At 56.8% G+C, this 12,290-nt stretch overlaps 2 protein-coding genes across 2 annotated transcripts; both read left to right on the forward strand.

Moving 5' to 3' along the window:
• Nucleotides 1-76: 76 nt before the first annotated feature.
• On the forward strand, nt 77-4,976 carry LOC102568895 (class II histocompatibility antigen, M alpha chain). Its single transcript, XM_059715285.1, has 5 exons — nt 77-186; nt 1,639-1,896; nt 1,991-2,272; nt 4,179-4,307; nt 4,674-4,976. Exons 1-5 carry the CDS (start codon nt 129-131, stop codon nt 4,694-4,696), a joined length of 750 nt encoding a protein of 249 aa, XP_059571268.1. The 5' UTR covers nt 77-128; the 3' UTR covers nt 4,697-4,976.
• A 732-nt stretch (nt 4,977-5,708) lies between these two features.
• LOC132244205 (HLA class II histocompatibility antigen, DM beta chain-like) lies at nt 5,709-11,224 on the forward strand. Its single transcript, XM_059715284.1, has 6 exons — nt 5,709-6,214; nt 7,396-7,677; nt 8,144-8,428; nt 8,855-8,968; nt 9,152-9,187; nt 10,381-11,224. The coding sequence occupies exons 1-6, from the start codon at nt 6,166-6,168 to the stop codon at nt 10,389-10,391; spliced, it is 777 nt and encodes a 258-aa protein (XP_059571267.1). The 5' UTR covers nt 5,709-6,165; the 3' UTR covers nt 10,392-11,224.
• Nucleotides 11,225-12,290: the final 1,066 nt, after the last annotated feature.

The raw sequence follows: 12,290 nt of genomic DNA on the forward strand, positions 1-12,290 counted from the left end.
GCCTCTCCCTGGTAACAAGTGACAGGACGTAAAAGGGCCCAGCCATTGGCTGGAGGGAAAGAGAGTAGGGCTTGGCCTACTGGGCTGGCCCCAGAGCACAGGGATCGGGATCGGGACCCCGGAGGAGGATGTGGGGCTGGGGGCTGCTGGCCATGGTGCTGCTATGGGGGGCAGTGGCTCAAGACGGTAGGAGGGTGTGTGGGGGTGGAAGGGGTGGGTCACCTGTGCACGATTTAGGGGCTGGGGTGTGCACGGGGGCTGGGAGACAGTGTGGGCTAAGAGGGCATGCAAAGGTGTTACCGTGCATGTGCAGAGAGGTCATGTGCATGTGTGCAAAGGGGTTGTGTGTGTGTGTACAAAGGGGTTGCATGTGTGCGCGCAAAAAGGTCACAGGTAAGGGTGAGAACAGGAGCTGGGTGCGACAGCATGTACTGAAGTGGTGTATGGTTGTGTGGTTGTGGGAAGGGTGTGTGTGTGTGTGTGTGTGTGTGTGTGTGTGTGTGAAAGAGAGAGGGCAGCTGGGTGCATACCAGGGGATTGTGTGTGCATGTGTGACTGGGTGAATGGAGATTGTGTACGACTGTGTAAACAGGGATTGTGTGTGTGTGACTGGGTGCATGGGGACTGTGTATGTATGTGCGCACAGGAATTGCATGTGTGGGGCTGGGGATTGTGTGTGATTGTGTACACAGGGATTGTGTGTGTGAGAGAGAGAGAGAAAGAGACAGAGTGTGTGTAGAAGAGGAAGCACAGTGTGTATGTAGAGCAGGGACTCTGTGTGTGAGTCTGGAGCGTTGTGCATGCAAAGGGACTGCGTGTATGTACCTGTGTGTGTGCATGTGTACTTGGGATGTGTATATTAGCACAGCAGGCTGGCGCATGCATTGTGTGCCCAAGTGTGTGTCTGCAAGGGCCTGGTAAGTGTGTCTGTCTCTGGGTGCATGTGCAGTGCATGTGTAGGGGGCGTGTGTAGTGTGTCAGGTGGCTGCCCTTTGGCCTGACTCCTATGCCACATGTGTATTCTGCCAGTCAAATCCCCTGCCCCTGGGTTCATGCGTGTATGTGTGCATGTGTCTGTGCACACAAAATCCTGCTGTACACATGCCTTGGTGCATATGTGCACGCACATGCACATGTCTGCTCTGTGTGTGTGTATGTATGTGTGTGTACATGCCTGGGGAGATGCATATTCATTTGTGCACATGCTTGGTGTATATTTGTGTCTTTACATGTGCATGCACCAGGTTCATGCATATTCACATACGCAAGTACTTAGTGTGTGTTCACATATGCATATACCTGGCATGCATGAATGCTTATTCATGTGTTGCATGTGCCTGGCATTCATGTTCACGTATGTATGTGCCTAGTGTGTGCATGTGCATGTGTTCAAACCTGCTGTGTGTGTGTGTGTGCGCGCGTGCTCATGTGTGCACATGCCTGATGTGCATGTGCATGCATGCATGCTTTCATTTATGCATGTGGCAAGTGTGCGTACTGGTGTGTGCACGTCTTGCATGTGTGCATGTGTTCACATGTGGCCATGCCTGGCGTACACATGCACATACCCACACATGTGCTCCCAGGACAGGTGCTCCGGGATGCATACCAGACGCTGACCCCTTCCCCTCCCGACAGAGACACCCCACCTGCTGTCCCAGGTGCTGTTCTGCCAGCCAGATTCCCCGAGCTTGGGTCGGGCCGACACCTTTGATGAGGACCAGCTCTTCTGGTTTGACTTCCCCAGTTCGCACTGGTTGCCACGACTGCCTGACTTCGCCCCCCGCACCTCTGCCCAGTCGCCCCCTGCCCAGATTGTCGTTGAGGCTGGCCTGTGCAAGGAGCTCCTTCGTGGCCTCTCCCAAATGGCCCACGGTTTCTTGCCAGAGGCTAAAGGTACCCCCCATACCGATTTCACCACCCTGTTCCCTGCCCCAGTGCCCCTGCCCCACTCACCACCTTCTCCTGGTTCTCTTTCCCTCTTCTCCAGGCATCCCCATGGCCAACATCTTCACAGCGGAGCCACTGGAACTGGGCCAGCCCAACACGCTGATCTGCCAAGTGGGCAATATCTTCCCGGCCTCGGTGGCGGTGTCGTGGCAGCACAATGGGGTGCCAGTGACTCAGGGGGTCAACACCACACCCTACAACATCAATGAGGACCTGGCCTTAACAGTGTACTCGACACTGCCCTTCACACCGCACGAGGGCGATGTCTATGCCTGCAACATCACTCGACAGAGAGAGCGCTTCTCCACCCTCACCTACTGGGGTAAGGCTGGGGAAGATGGGGTGAGGACAGGGGGGCATGATATGATGACACCCCGCTTTGACTCCTGGTCTACCCTGACTATAAACCAACTGCCCTCGTTGTTTTCTATTCCAGTGTTTTTATGCAGGCAGCAGTGGGGGAGTTGATGGACTTCACGGTTTATTATAAATTCCCCGATTCCTGCTAATCTCTTCACTCCACAGGCATTAAATTCCCTCTCCCCTTGATATTCTGCTATTCCAACTATCCAGTCATCTGCAGTGTGGCTGTCTGTTAGCCCTTGATGGCCATATCTCTCTTCCATCGCGCCCCCCAGCAGGCTGGTTTATACCTGTAGCTTAAATAGCCTTCACTCTGTTGTGTTCAGGTTAACTCAGGTGTAGACATGACTTTCAGTGAAGTGCTGGGGGTGCTGTCTAGATGCTCAAGAAGGTGAGATTTTGTTTTAGGAACTTGAATACAGGACACATGTTCAAATGAAAACCAAAGAGAAACCAGCTATAAAGTTGTTACATGTTTTCAGGCATTAACTTGGTAGCTGGTTGGCTCTTTTTATACCTTGATGGACATTTTCATGACATGATCATTATTTTTTGTGTGTGGCTGGTCTACATTTATTGCACAATTGACCAGTGAATCGCATGAGCATTATTTTGCCCATGTGACCAGTCTACATTTATTGTGCAATTGTCTATTCATTGCCTGATAATTACTTTGCACACATGGCCAGTCTAAATTTGTTATGCAATAGACCAATTAATTGTGCAGTCATTACTTTGCCCATGTGCCCAGTCTCACTTTGCACATGTGGCCGGTCTAAATTTAATGAGCGATTTACCAGTGATTTGAATAATATATGTAACTCATGGCCGGGGCCCAAGAGACATGTATTGGACAGTCATGACTACAGCACTAAATGAGACAATATTTTGTGACCCTTTTGACTATTTTTTGCTCAGTTTGTTGTGGTTCATTTTAAAGGTTAATGCAGAACTTAGTAAATTTGTGCACATTCCACTAGATACATTTGTTTTGGGTTTCATAGATTTCATAGATTTCATAGACATTAGGGCTGGAAGGGACCTCGGAAGATCATCGAGTCCAGCCCCCCGCCCAAAGGGCAGGACGTCAGCTGGGGTCATAGGATCCCAGCAAGATAAGCATCCAGTTTCATCTTGAAGGTGTTCAATGAAGGCGCTTGAACAACCTCCAGTGGCAGGCTGTTCCAGACCTTGGGGGCTCGGACAGTAAAGAAATTCTTCCTTATGTCCAGCCTGAAACGGTCTTGTAGTAGTTTGTGACCATTCGTCCTCGTCATCCCTTGGGGTGCTCTGGTGAACAAACGTTCCCCTAGATACTGGTGATCACCCCTGATAAACTTGTAGGTGGCCATCAGATCACCCCTGAGCCTGCGCTTCTTCAGGCTAAAGAGCCCCAGGGCTCTCAGCCTGTCATCGTAGGGTCTGCTTCCCTGACCCCTGATCATGCGCGTGGCTCTTCTCTGGACTCTCTCAAGCTTCTCCACATCCTTTTTGAATTGTGGAGCCCAAAACTGGACGCAGTACTCCAGCTGTGGCCTCACTAAGGCCGAGTACAGGGGGAGAATGACGTCCCGGGATTTGCTTGAGAAGCATCTATGGATGCAAGCCAGCGTTTTGATCTCAAACTGAATCCTCTGGCATTAGAGTCTATGAGTAACACTTCTGCTTTCTCTTCAACTGGAAGAAAACAAGTGCTGAGTTATATCCCAGGCTGGAAGAGACCTGCAGAGGTCACACCTAGTCCAACCCCCTGCCCTAAGCAGGACCAGCCCAGGGAGATGCCATCTGCACCCCAAAATCTTCCCACGCACAGACTATCCCCTGGCCCTATCCCTCCCCTGTCTCATCCAGCTTGTTCTCCCCAGTGCCCCAGGACCCCATCCCATCCAAGCTGCTGGAGACCTCTATCTGTTACACCGCGATCGCCCTGGGCATTGTCCTTTTCGTTGCAGGGGTTGTTCTCCTCGTCCTGTCCCGCCGGCTCCGCAACCAAGGTGCCCCCTGTCCCCTGGGCTCTACCTCCCCCTGAGAGGGGTGGCAGGGAGGGGAATGAGGAATGGAGCCAAGATGCCTGGGCACCATTGCCAGCTCTGGGAGGAGATGGAGGGTCTGGGGTGGAGGGTAAAGCAGGGCTGGGAGCCAGGACACCTGGGTTCTCTCCCAGCTCTGGAAGGAGACTGAAGTTTTGGGAGGGTTAGAGCAAGGAGGTGCTGGGAGTCAGTTCTTTCCCGAGAGGGGATTGGGGTCTGGGGGGTTGGACCCAAGGGCTCGGGAAGCCCGGACGCCTGGAGTCTCTCCCAGATCTGGGAGGGGAGTGGGGGGTCCTCACCCCTGAATCTCTTTTGCCTCTTTTCCCTTAGATGAAGCTCAAAGCAGCTGGTAAGAACTGACCCAACCTGCCGTGAGAAGACCCAGATCCCCCCCACCCATCCTGACTCCCCACCTTTAGGACCTCTGGGCCAGCAGCGGGGAGTTCAGACTAGACACACTCGTTGCCTGCTGTGGGAACCCAGCGATTGCTGAGGAGATGGTGGCTGTCCCTACCTCCTCAATGGGGACTGGGAGAAACCCCCCATCCCTTCCTGCCTGGCTGGGCTCACCCCCAGCCCCAGGACATCCGTGCCTTGTCTTGTCCCCGTGACAATAAAGGTCTATTTTCTGGAGCTCTGTGGGTCTTCTTCACCTGGGTGTTCCCCGCCCCCCCAGACTCAGCCGCCCACCTTGGGGGACGTCTGGGCTTTGTGCCTCTTCTCTTCTCTCCCCCCACAGACTTAGCCACCCACCTAGGGGGAAGTGCAGTCTGTGGTTACCAGCTCCCCTGGGTGTGGGGCACTGCTACACGGCAAACTAGGCTAAGGCCTGAACAACTCATGACCCAGAGGGGAGCAATAGCCCTGGTGCAGGAGGCCCTGGGAGAGGACAGGCTGCTATCCCAGCCCCTCCTTGCCACGACACCATCCCCCCATCACACCCAAGGGGAAGTGCGGGTGCTGCTTTCAGCAAGCTGGTTTCACCTCCACCCCTCCCCGACCCCCCCGACATTGGGGGCCAGGAATGGGGAAGCTGCAGGGACTGTGATTTCAGCTTAGGGAAGTAAAGTAAAATCTAGAGTGGGGGAGGGTGGGAGAGATGGGGCCAAGGCCAGAGACACCTCCCCAGAGACCTGCCAGCCCACCTCCATCACTGGCCTGTGTCCCAGTTAGGGTCAGGAAGACACTGCAAGGATATGGGGGGAGGAGGGGAATTTTGTAAGTAAATTGCTTAATGATCCACTTTGCCTAATTGCAAAGGAGCTTGTCAAACCTGGAGGGGGGACGGGGAAGGGAGAGGGTAGAGCCTCCCTTGCTCTCCAGGAGCCCCAGGTCCCCACCATGACTTTGCCACTGACTCTCCCTGCCATGACCCGGTCAAATCCCTTAACAGACTGTCACAGGTGAGGTGGGGGGCTTCCTACCTGTCCTGGGGGGGGGGGTGCTGCTAGGAAAATACCCACCCCAGAGGCAGGCCAGGCCCCCTGAGGACCCAGCTCTGGTGTCCTGGGAAGACCCCCAAGACCTCCTGCTATGTCCTAACATCCGGCCTGCACCTGTCCTGAGTCCATTTCCCTGTTGAGGCCTGGGCTTAGCTGGCTTTACCTGGTGACTGATGATGCCCTGGGCTGCACCTGCTGTCATTGGGTGCTGGGTTGGTGAGGAGTAAAGTCTGGGGTGGGGGCATTGGGAGACACCAGGACAGGCAGACAGACAGATGCAGGAACAGGGGCAGGGATCCCGCTGAGAGGGTTGCTGCAGAGGAGGGGATCTCGGGGGGATTGCACCCTGAAGAGCCTGGGATCTCTCCCCCCAAGCCAGGATGCAGGTGCTGTGGCTACTGCTGGCAGGGCTGAGCTGCCACGGAGCAGGTGAGAGGCAGAGGCTGTGCAGCTGGAGGGGGGGAGGAGGGGGCCTGTACCCCACTTCTCTGGGGGGCATGGTCTGGGAGGTGTGGGACACCCCGCAGGCAATGGCAGCCACAGGAGATGCTGGCAGGGTGGGGCAGGAGGTGAGCAGCCCCCAGGAGGAGCAGGGGGCCATGCGTGGGTGGGGTGTGTCCGATGTGGAGGGGGTTTGACCTCCTGTCTAACCCAGTGATGACTCTGTCTGTGTGTGGATGGGGTCTGACCCCAGGTATAACCCTGGGCATGGGCCTGTCTGTGTGTGGATGAGGTGTAACTCAAGAGATAACCCAGGGGGTGGGGGCCTGTATCTGCATGCAGGGGGACTTTAACCTCATCTACAACCCCAGCTGGCTGGGGCTGCATGTAGGCAGGCATAACACCCTGTATAACCCTGCAAAAGTCATATCTGTGCATGGGCAGTGTGTAACCCCATCTATAACCCCAGGGGGCTGTGTCCATTTGTGGGAAGGGGTAGCCCTCTGTATAACACTGCAGGGCTACATCTGTGCATGCATGTGGGTGTAAATCCCAGCTGGAACCCAAAGGAGGCACTGTCTGTGTGTCGATGGGGAGAGGTAACCTCACCTATAACCTGAGTGGGGGGCTTTGTCCATGTGTTGTGGGCATCTAACCCCAGCTATAACCCCAGGGGGACTGTATCTGTGTGTGGAGGGACTGTAACTCTCTGTATAACCCTGCAGGGCCTGTGTCTGTGTGTGGAGGGGCTTTAATCCCAGTGACAAGTCCAGGGTGGGCTGACCACCTTTGTGTGTGGATGTGGGGTAACTGCACCTATAGCCCCAAGAAGCTTGTGTCTGTGTGTGGATAGAGTTTAACCCCAGCAATAACCCGAGGGTGGGCTGTGTCCATGTGTGTATGTTGGGAGCGGGGAGGGGGTAACCCCAGCTATAACCTAGGGAACCAATGTCTGTGTGTGGAGGGGGTTTATCTCCAGCTATAACCTCAGGGGGTCCATGTCTGTGTGTGGGGCAGACTAACCCCAGCTATAATACTGGGGGAGCTGTGTCTGTGTGTACATGGTGTTTAACCCTAGCAACAACCATAAGCTGGACTGTGTATGTGTGTGCAGGGGGTGGTAACCCTGGCACAGCCCCATTCACATGCGCCCCATGCCATTCCTGCAGGTGGCTTCATGATGCATCTGGTGACCGAGTGCCCAGTGGCTGCCAACGGGTCAGTGCTGGCCGTGGACGTCTACCTGGCCTTCAACAAGAACCGGCTGGTGTGCTACGACCCCAACAGCCACCTCTTCTATGGCTGTGACTCGGGGCTACTGCAAAATGTGGCCTTCGGCATTGCCAGCTCCCTCAATATGAACAGGACATTCATCCACCTGGCCGCCAGCAAGCAACAGGGCTGCCAGGACCAGATCCAGGGGCTGTGGGCCCAGACAGCACTCCGGAGACGTGCGTGGGACCACGGGGCAGCAGGGACAAGGAGGCGGGATGCTGGGGTAGAGGGGTCCATGCGGGGACAAAGAGACAGGAAATCAGGGTGGAGGGGCCTGTGGATGGGTCTGGGGGATGAGGAGACCTGATGCTGGGGTAAAGGGGCCTATGGATGGGTGTGGGAAGACAAAGAGACCAGACGCCAGGGTAGGGGGGCCCATGGGTGCATCTGGGAGAAAAGGAGACCAGATGCTGGGGTAGAGGGACACATGGGTGAAATCGTGAGCAATGAGGCTACAGGGTAGAGGGGCCTGTGGGTGGGTGTGGGGGATGAAAAGACCAGGTGCTGGGGTAGAGGGGCCTGTGGATGGATCAGGAGGAAGAGGAGAGCAGACACCAGGGTGGAGGAGCCCGTGGGTGGGCCCAGGGGATGCTGAGGGGCAGCCGCCACCCTCACCCATGCCGCTGTGTCCCCCTACCCCAGGCCCACCCCAGGTGCGTGTGGCAGCGCTGCCCATGCAGAGCCGGCTGGCGCCCACGCGGCTGGCCTGCTTCGTCTGGGACTTCTACCCAGCGAGTGTGCAGGTGTCGTGGCTGCGCAACGGGCACCCGCTGGACACCAACGAGACGGGTCCTGTGGCCACCATGCCCCGCGGCGACTGGACCTACCAGACCACCCGGATCCTGCCCGTGCACCTGAAGCCTGGAGACACCTACACCTGCGAAGTGAAGCACGCTAGCCTGTCTGAGCCCCTGCTGCGCCACTGGAGTAAGCCAATACTGCTGGGGGGGGGGGGCAGGCAGGGGCAGGGGCAAGGGTATAGGGGGCAGGACCCAGACGGCCAGGGGGGAAGTGGGGAGACCTCGATCTAGTAGGGTGGAAGGCACCTGGGAGCGTGGAGGGGGAAGGGGATAGAAGAGGGGGGTCTAGGTGCATGGGTGGAAAGAACGGGGCCTAGAGGCATGGGGAATAAGGGGGACAGAGGGGGAGGGGGAACCTGCGGGCATGGGGAAAGGGGCTTAAATGCATGGAGGAAGGGGGCAGAAGTGGGCCCAGAGGTGCAAGGGGAAAGGGGTTGGAAGAGTGGGGAAGGGGGGCCCAGAAGCAAGTGAGGAGGGCATTGAGATGCCTGGGGGCAGGGGGGAGGACCAGGGGGTGCAGCAAGCTCCCCTGAGGCCCCCCGCTTCCCGACAGGTCCCGGGCCATCGGACCAGCTGCTGTGGTGCTCGGCGGCTGCGGTGCTGGTCCTGGGGCTCCTGGTCTTCACAGCTGGCGCCTTGTGCTGGTGGAAGGCCCCTGTCCGCCATGGTGAGCACCGGGGCCCATATCTGAGGGGGAGGGGGGGTTGGCAGTCCCTGGGGCTGGGGGAAGTTTGGCTGGAGTCTGTGCCCCCTGGGGAAGATGGGAGCACTACTGTGGGGTCCAGGGCGAGGGAAGCTGGGGGGCTGTGGAGGCTGGACCCTGACTAACCTCCTGCCTCCCCTCCTGCAGGCTACACTCCTCTGGCTGGAGACAACTACCCCCGAGGTGAGTGCAGCTGTCCAACCATCCATCCATCTGTCCGTCTGTGACCCCCTCCTGCCTTTTACCCCCTCCATGGCTCATCCTCCTTCCATTTCTCCATCCTTCCCTATCCACTCACCTCTCTCTCCATCCATCCCCATGCACTTATCCTTCCTTCCTGCCATCCCTCCTTCCATCCTTCCCCATGTACTTACCCCTCCATTCCTTCTCCTCCTGTCCATCCATCCATCCATCCATCCATCCATCCATCCATCCATCCATCCATCCATCATCTCTCTCCCTTCCAAGTACACATCCATCCCTCTCTCCCTGTACAGACACCCCTCCATCCTTCCCTATGCGCTCATACTTCCATCCATCAATTCTTCCCCATGTGCACAGCCTTTCATCCAGCCATTCATCCCTCCTTCTGCCTCTCTCCCCCATATTCATCTCTCCATCCATCCATTCATTACTCCTTTCCTATGCACACACCTTTCCAGCACAGCATCCCTCTGTCCATCAACCTGTGTCCATACTTCAGCCCCAGCCCTCCCTCCCTCCCTCCCTCCCTCCCTCCCTCCCTCCCTCCCTCCCTCCCTCCATCCATCCATCCTGTGTCCAGTTCTAGGCACCACAATTAAAAAATATGTGGAGAATCTTAAAACGGTCCAGAGAATGGCCACAAAAATAGTTAAGGCCCTGTAGGACAAACCTTATGAAGAAAAATTAAGGGATCTGGGACTATTCAGCTTGGGGAAGAGGAGACTGAGGCGGGGCTTGATGGCCATCTATATGTATGTAGTGGGTGAATATCAGGAGCTGGGCAAATAAACTGTTTGCTAGGGCACCCCAGGGGAGGACAAGGAGCAATGGCCATAAGCTGTTAAAGGATGGTTTCAGGTTGGATGTAAGGAAAAACTTCTTTATGGTAAGGGTGACCAGGATGTGGAATAGACTTCCCAAGGAGGTGGTGCAGTCCCTAACCTTGGAAGCCTTCAAGAGGAGACTGGACAGACACCTTGCTGGGATCATTTGATCTCAGCAGTATTCCTGCCCAGACCCGGGGGGGGGGATTGGACTTGATGGTCTTTTGAGGTCCCTTCCAGCCCTTCATGTCTATGATTCTTTCTATGATCCATCCATTCATCCATCCCCCATCACAGACTCCTTCCTCCGGGTCTCTCATCCCCTTCTCACTCTCATTCCCCCTCTAGGCAACATCTAACACCAGGTCGCCAGGCCCCAGGGCTCCCATGGACTCTTCCCTCAGCTGCAGACCCTGGTGCTGCCCCTGTGCTTGGTGCCTGATCCTGGCAGTACTACGTGACCTGAGCCCAGGACAGCGGTGCTAAAAGACACCCACCCCCCGCAGATGCTCCCATCCCATATGGATGGGCATTCCCTGAATGAAGCTCTTGGGGGCCTCTATATGACCAGAGGGATCCTGAATAGAGTCCTCCATCCCGTATCCCCAGGCCATAGACGTACTGGGCCTATATAGGGATGGAGTGACCCAATTCTTGACCTGCCTTGGAGTCCACCAGCTTGTCCAGGCCCCGCAGCCTCCATAGATAGCTGGGTCTGTGTGGGATATAGAGATTGAATGCTGTCTCCACCTCAAGGCCGGCTGGCCTGTATGGACAAAGAGCTTCGAACTGTGATCCACCCCAGTCCACAGTCCCTCTAGCTTTGGGCAGCCACCGGTATGTATATCGCCCCGGCCAATGGAGGAGGCTGGACATGGACCCGCTCAGCTGCACCCCATCCCTGACTCAGACCTGACCTGCCAGTACAGACCAGCAGTCCCATATAGCAATATAGGCACTCAAATAGAGCCCCTGCCTCCCAACCCCCTCGCCCCTCTGCTGCATACCCCCAGGCTGACAGAAGCCCATAAGGGCCAAAAGGACCCTAGAGCACACCCCAGAAATCAGGGGGTGGGAAGGGTGTGGGCTGCGGGCAGCGTGCACGTATTTCAATGTACTGCACGTGGCAGGCAGGACAGCAAGATCTCGGCCCATGCCAGCTGCATGTCAATAAAAGGTGGCTTATTCCCCAGGCTCCGCGTCTGTCTGTCTGTGTGCTACACACCAGGGGAGGTGGAAACTGGGCTCTGCACTTCCAGCCTTGGCATTTCAAGGCCCCCTGCTCTCGGCCCGTGCTCTCGCCCCACTGCCCCCAGAGCTTGGAAGGGACCCGGGCATCCTGGTTCTCGGTCCCCCGCCCCCCTCCTCTCCCCGACCTCGAGAAAACCCAGGTGCCCGGGCTCCCAGCCTGAACCCAGCAGCTGTGGGTACTCCGGGTCCAGCAGAAGCAGTGCCAGGGCAGGGATTTCCAAGCCCTGAGTCACCGATGTTAGTGGGAAGGCGTGGGGGGGAAGTGAAACCCAGGCCTAGTGGGCTCAGGATGCAGAGGGACAGACATACAGACGGGGCTGGTAGCTCCCGATCGCTCCTCCAGGCAGGTGGGTGAGAACAGCTCTGCCAGGTTGATCGGTGGCAGCCGTGGGACATCTGCTGGCCACAGAGAGAAACTCCAGCAGCTACAAGGGATGGGACCCAGGAGTCCTGGCTCCAACCCACTTCACTCCGCTCCTCTTCCTGAGCTGCAGAGAGAGCCCGGGTGTCCTGGCCCCCAGCTCCAAGCCCCGCAAACCCAGTCCCCAGCCGTGGGGGAGCAGGACTCAGATGCCCCGAGTCCCAAAGCTGCAGGTCCCGAGCACGGAGGACAGGCACCTCCACACAGCCATGAACTAGGCATGGTTGGACTGAAGCCCCCTTGCCCCAGCTTCTCCAGCCTGGGAGAACCAGGGGTGCAGATTTAGCTGCATAAAATCAGGTGAACAGCTGGAAATGCTCCAGTCTGGAGTTAGCTGTGACATTCCCAGCTCCCAGGCTTCGGAGGCAGAGTCCATCCCATCTCCTCCTGCAAGCCCAGGGCTGTGGTAGAGCATACAGCCCCATCCAGCCCTGTGTCCCTGTGAGACCTGCTAGAGACCAGGGCACGGGCATCCTGCCTACCTCAAGGTCAAGGTCCAGGAAGCCAAGCATGGAGAGGAGTCAAGGTCAGGAAGTGAGAAATCAGAGCCTGAGAGCAGTTCGAGGATGGGCCCTGCAGCAAGAGC

This window comes from Alligator mississippiensis, chromosome 11 (genome assembly GCF_030867095.1).
Source record: "Alligator mississippiensis isolate rAllMis1 chromosome 11, rAllMis1, whole genome shotgun sequence".
Classification (NCBI taxonomy): Eukaryota; Metazoa; Chordata; order Crocodylia; family Alligatoridae; genus Alligator; species Alligator mississippiensis.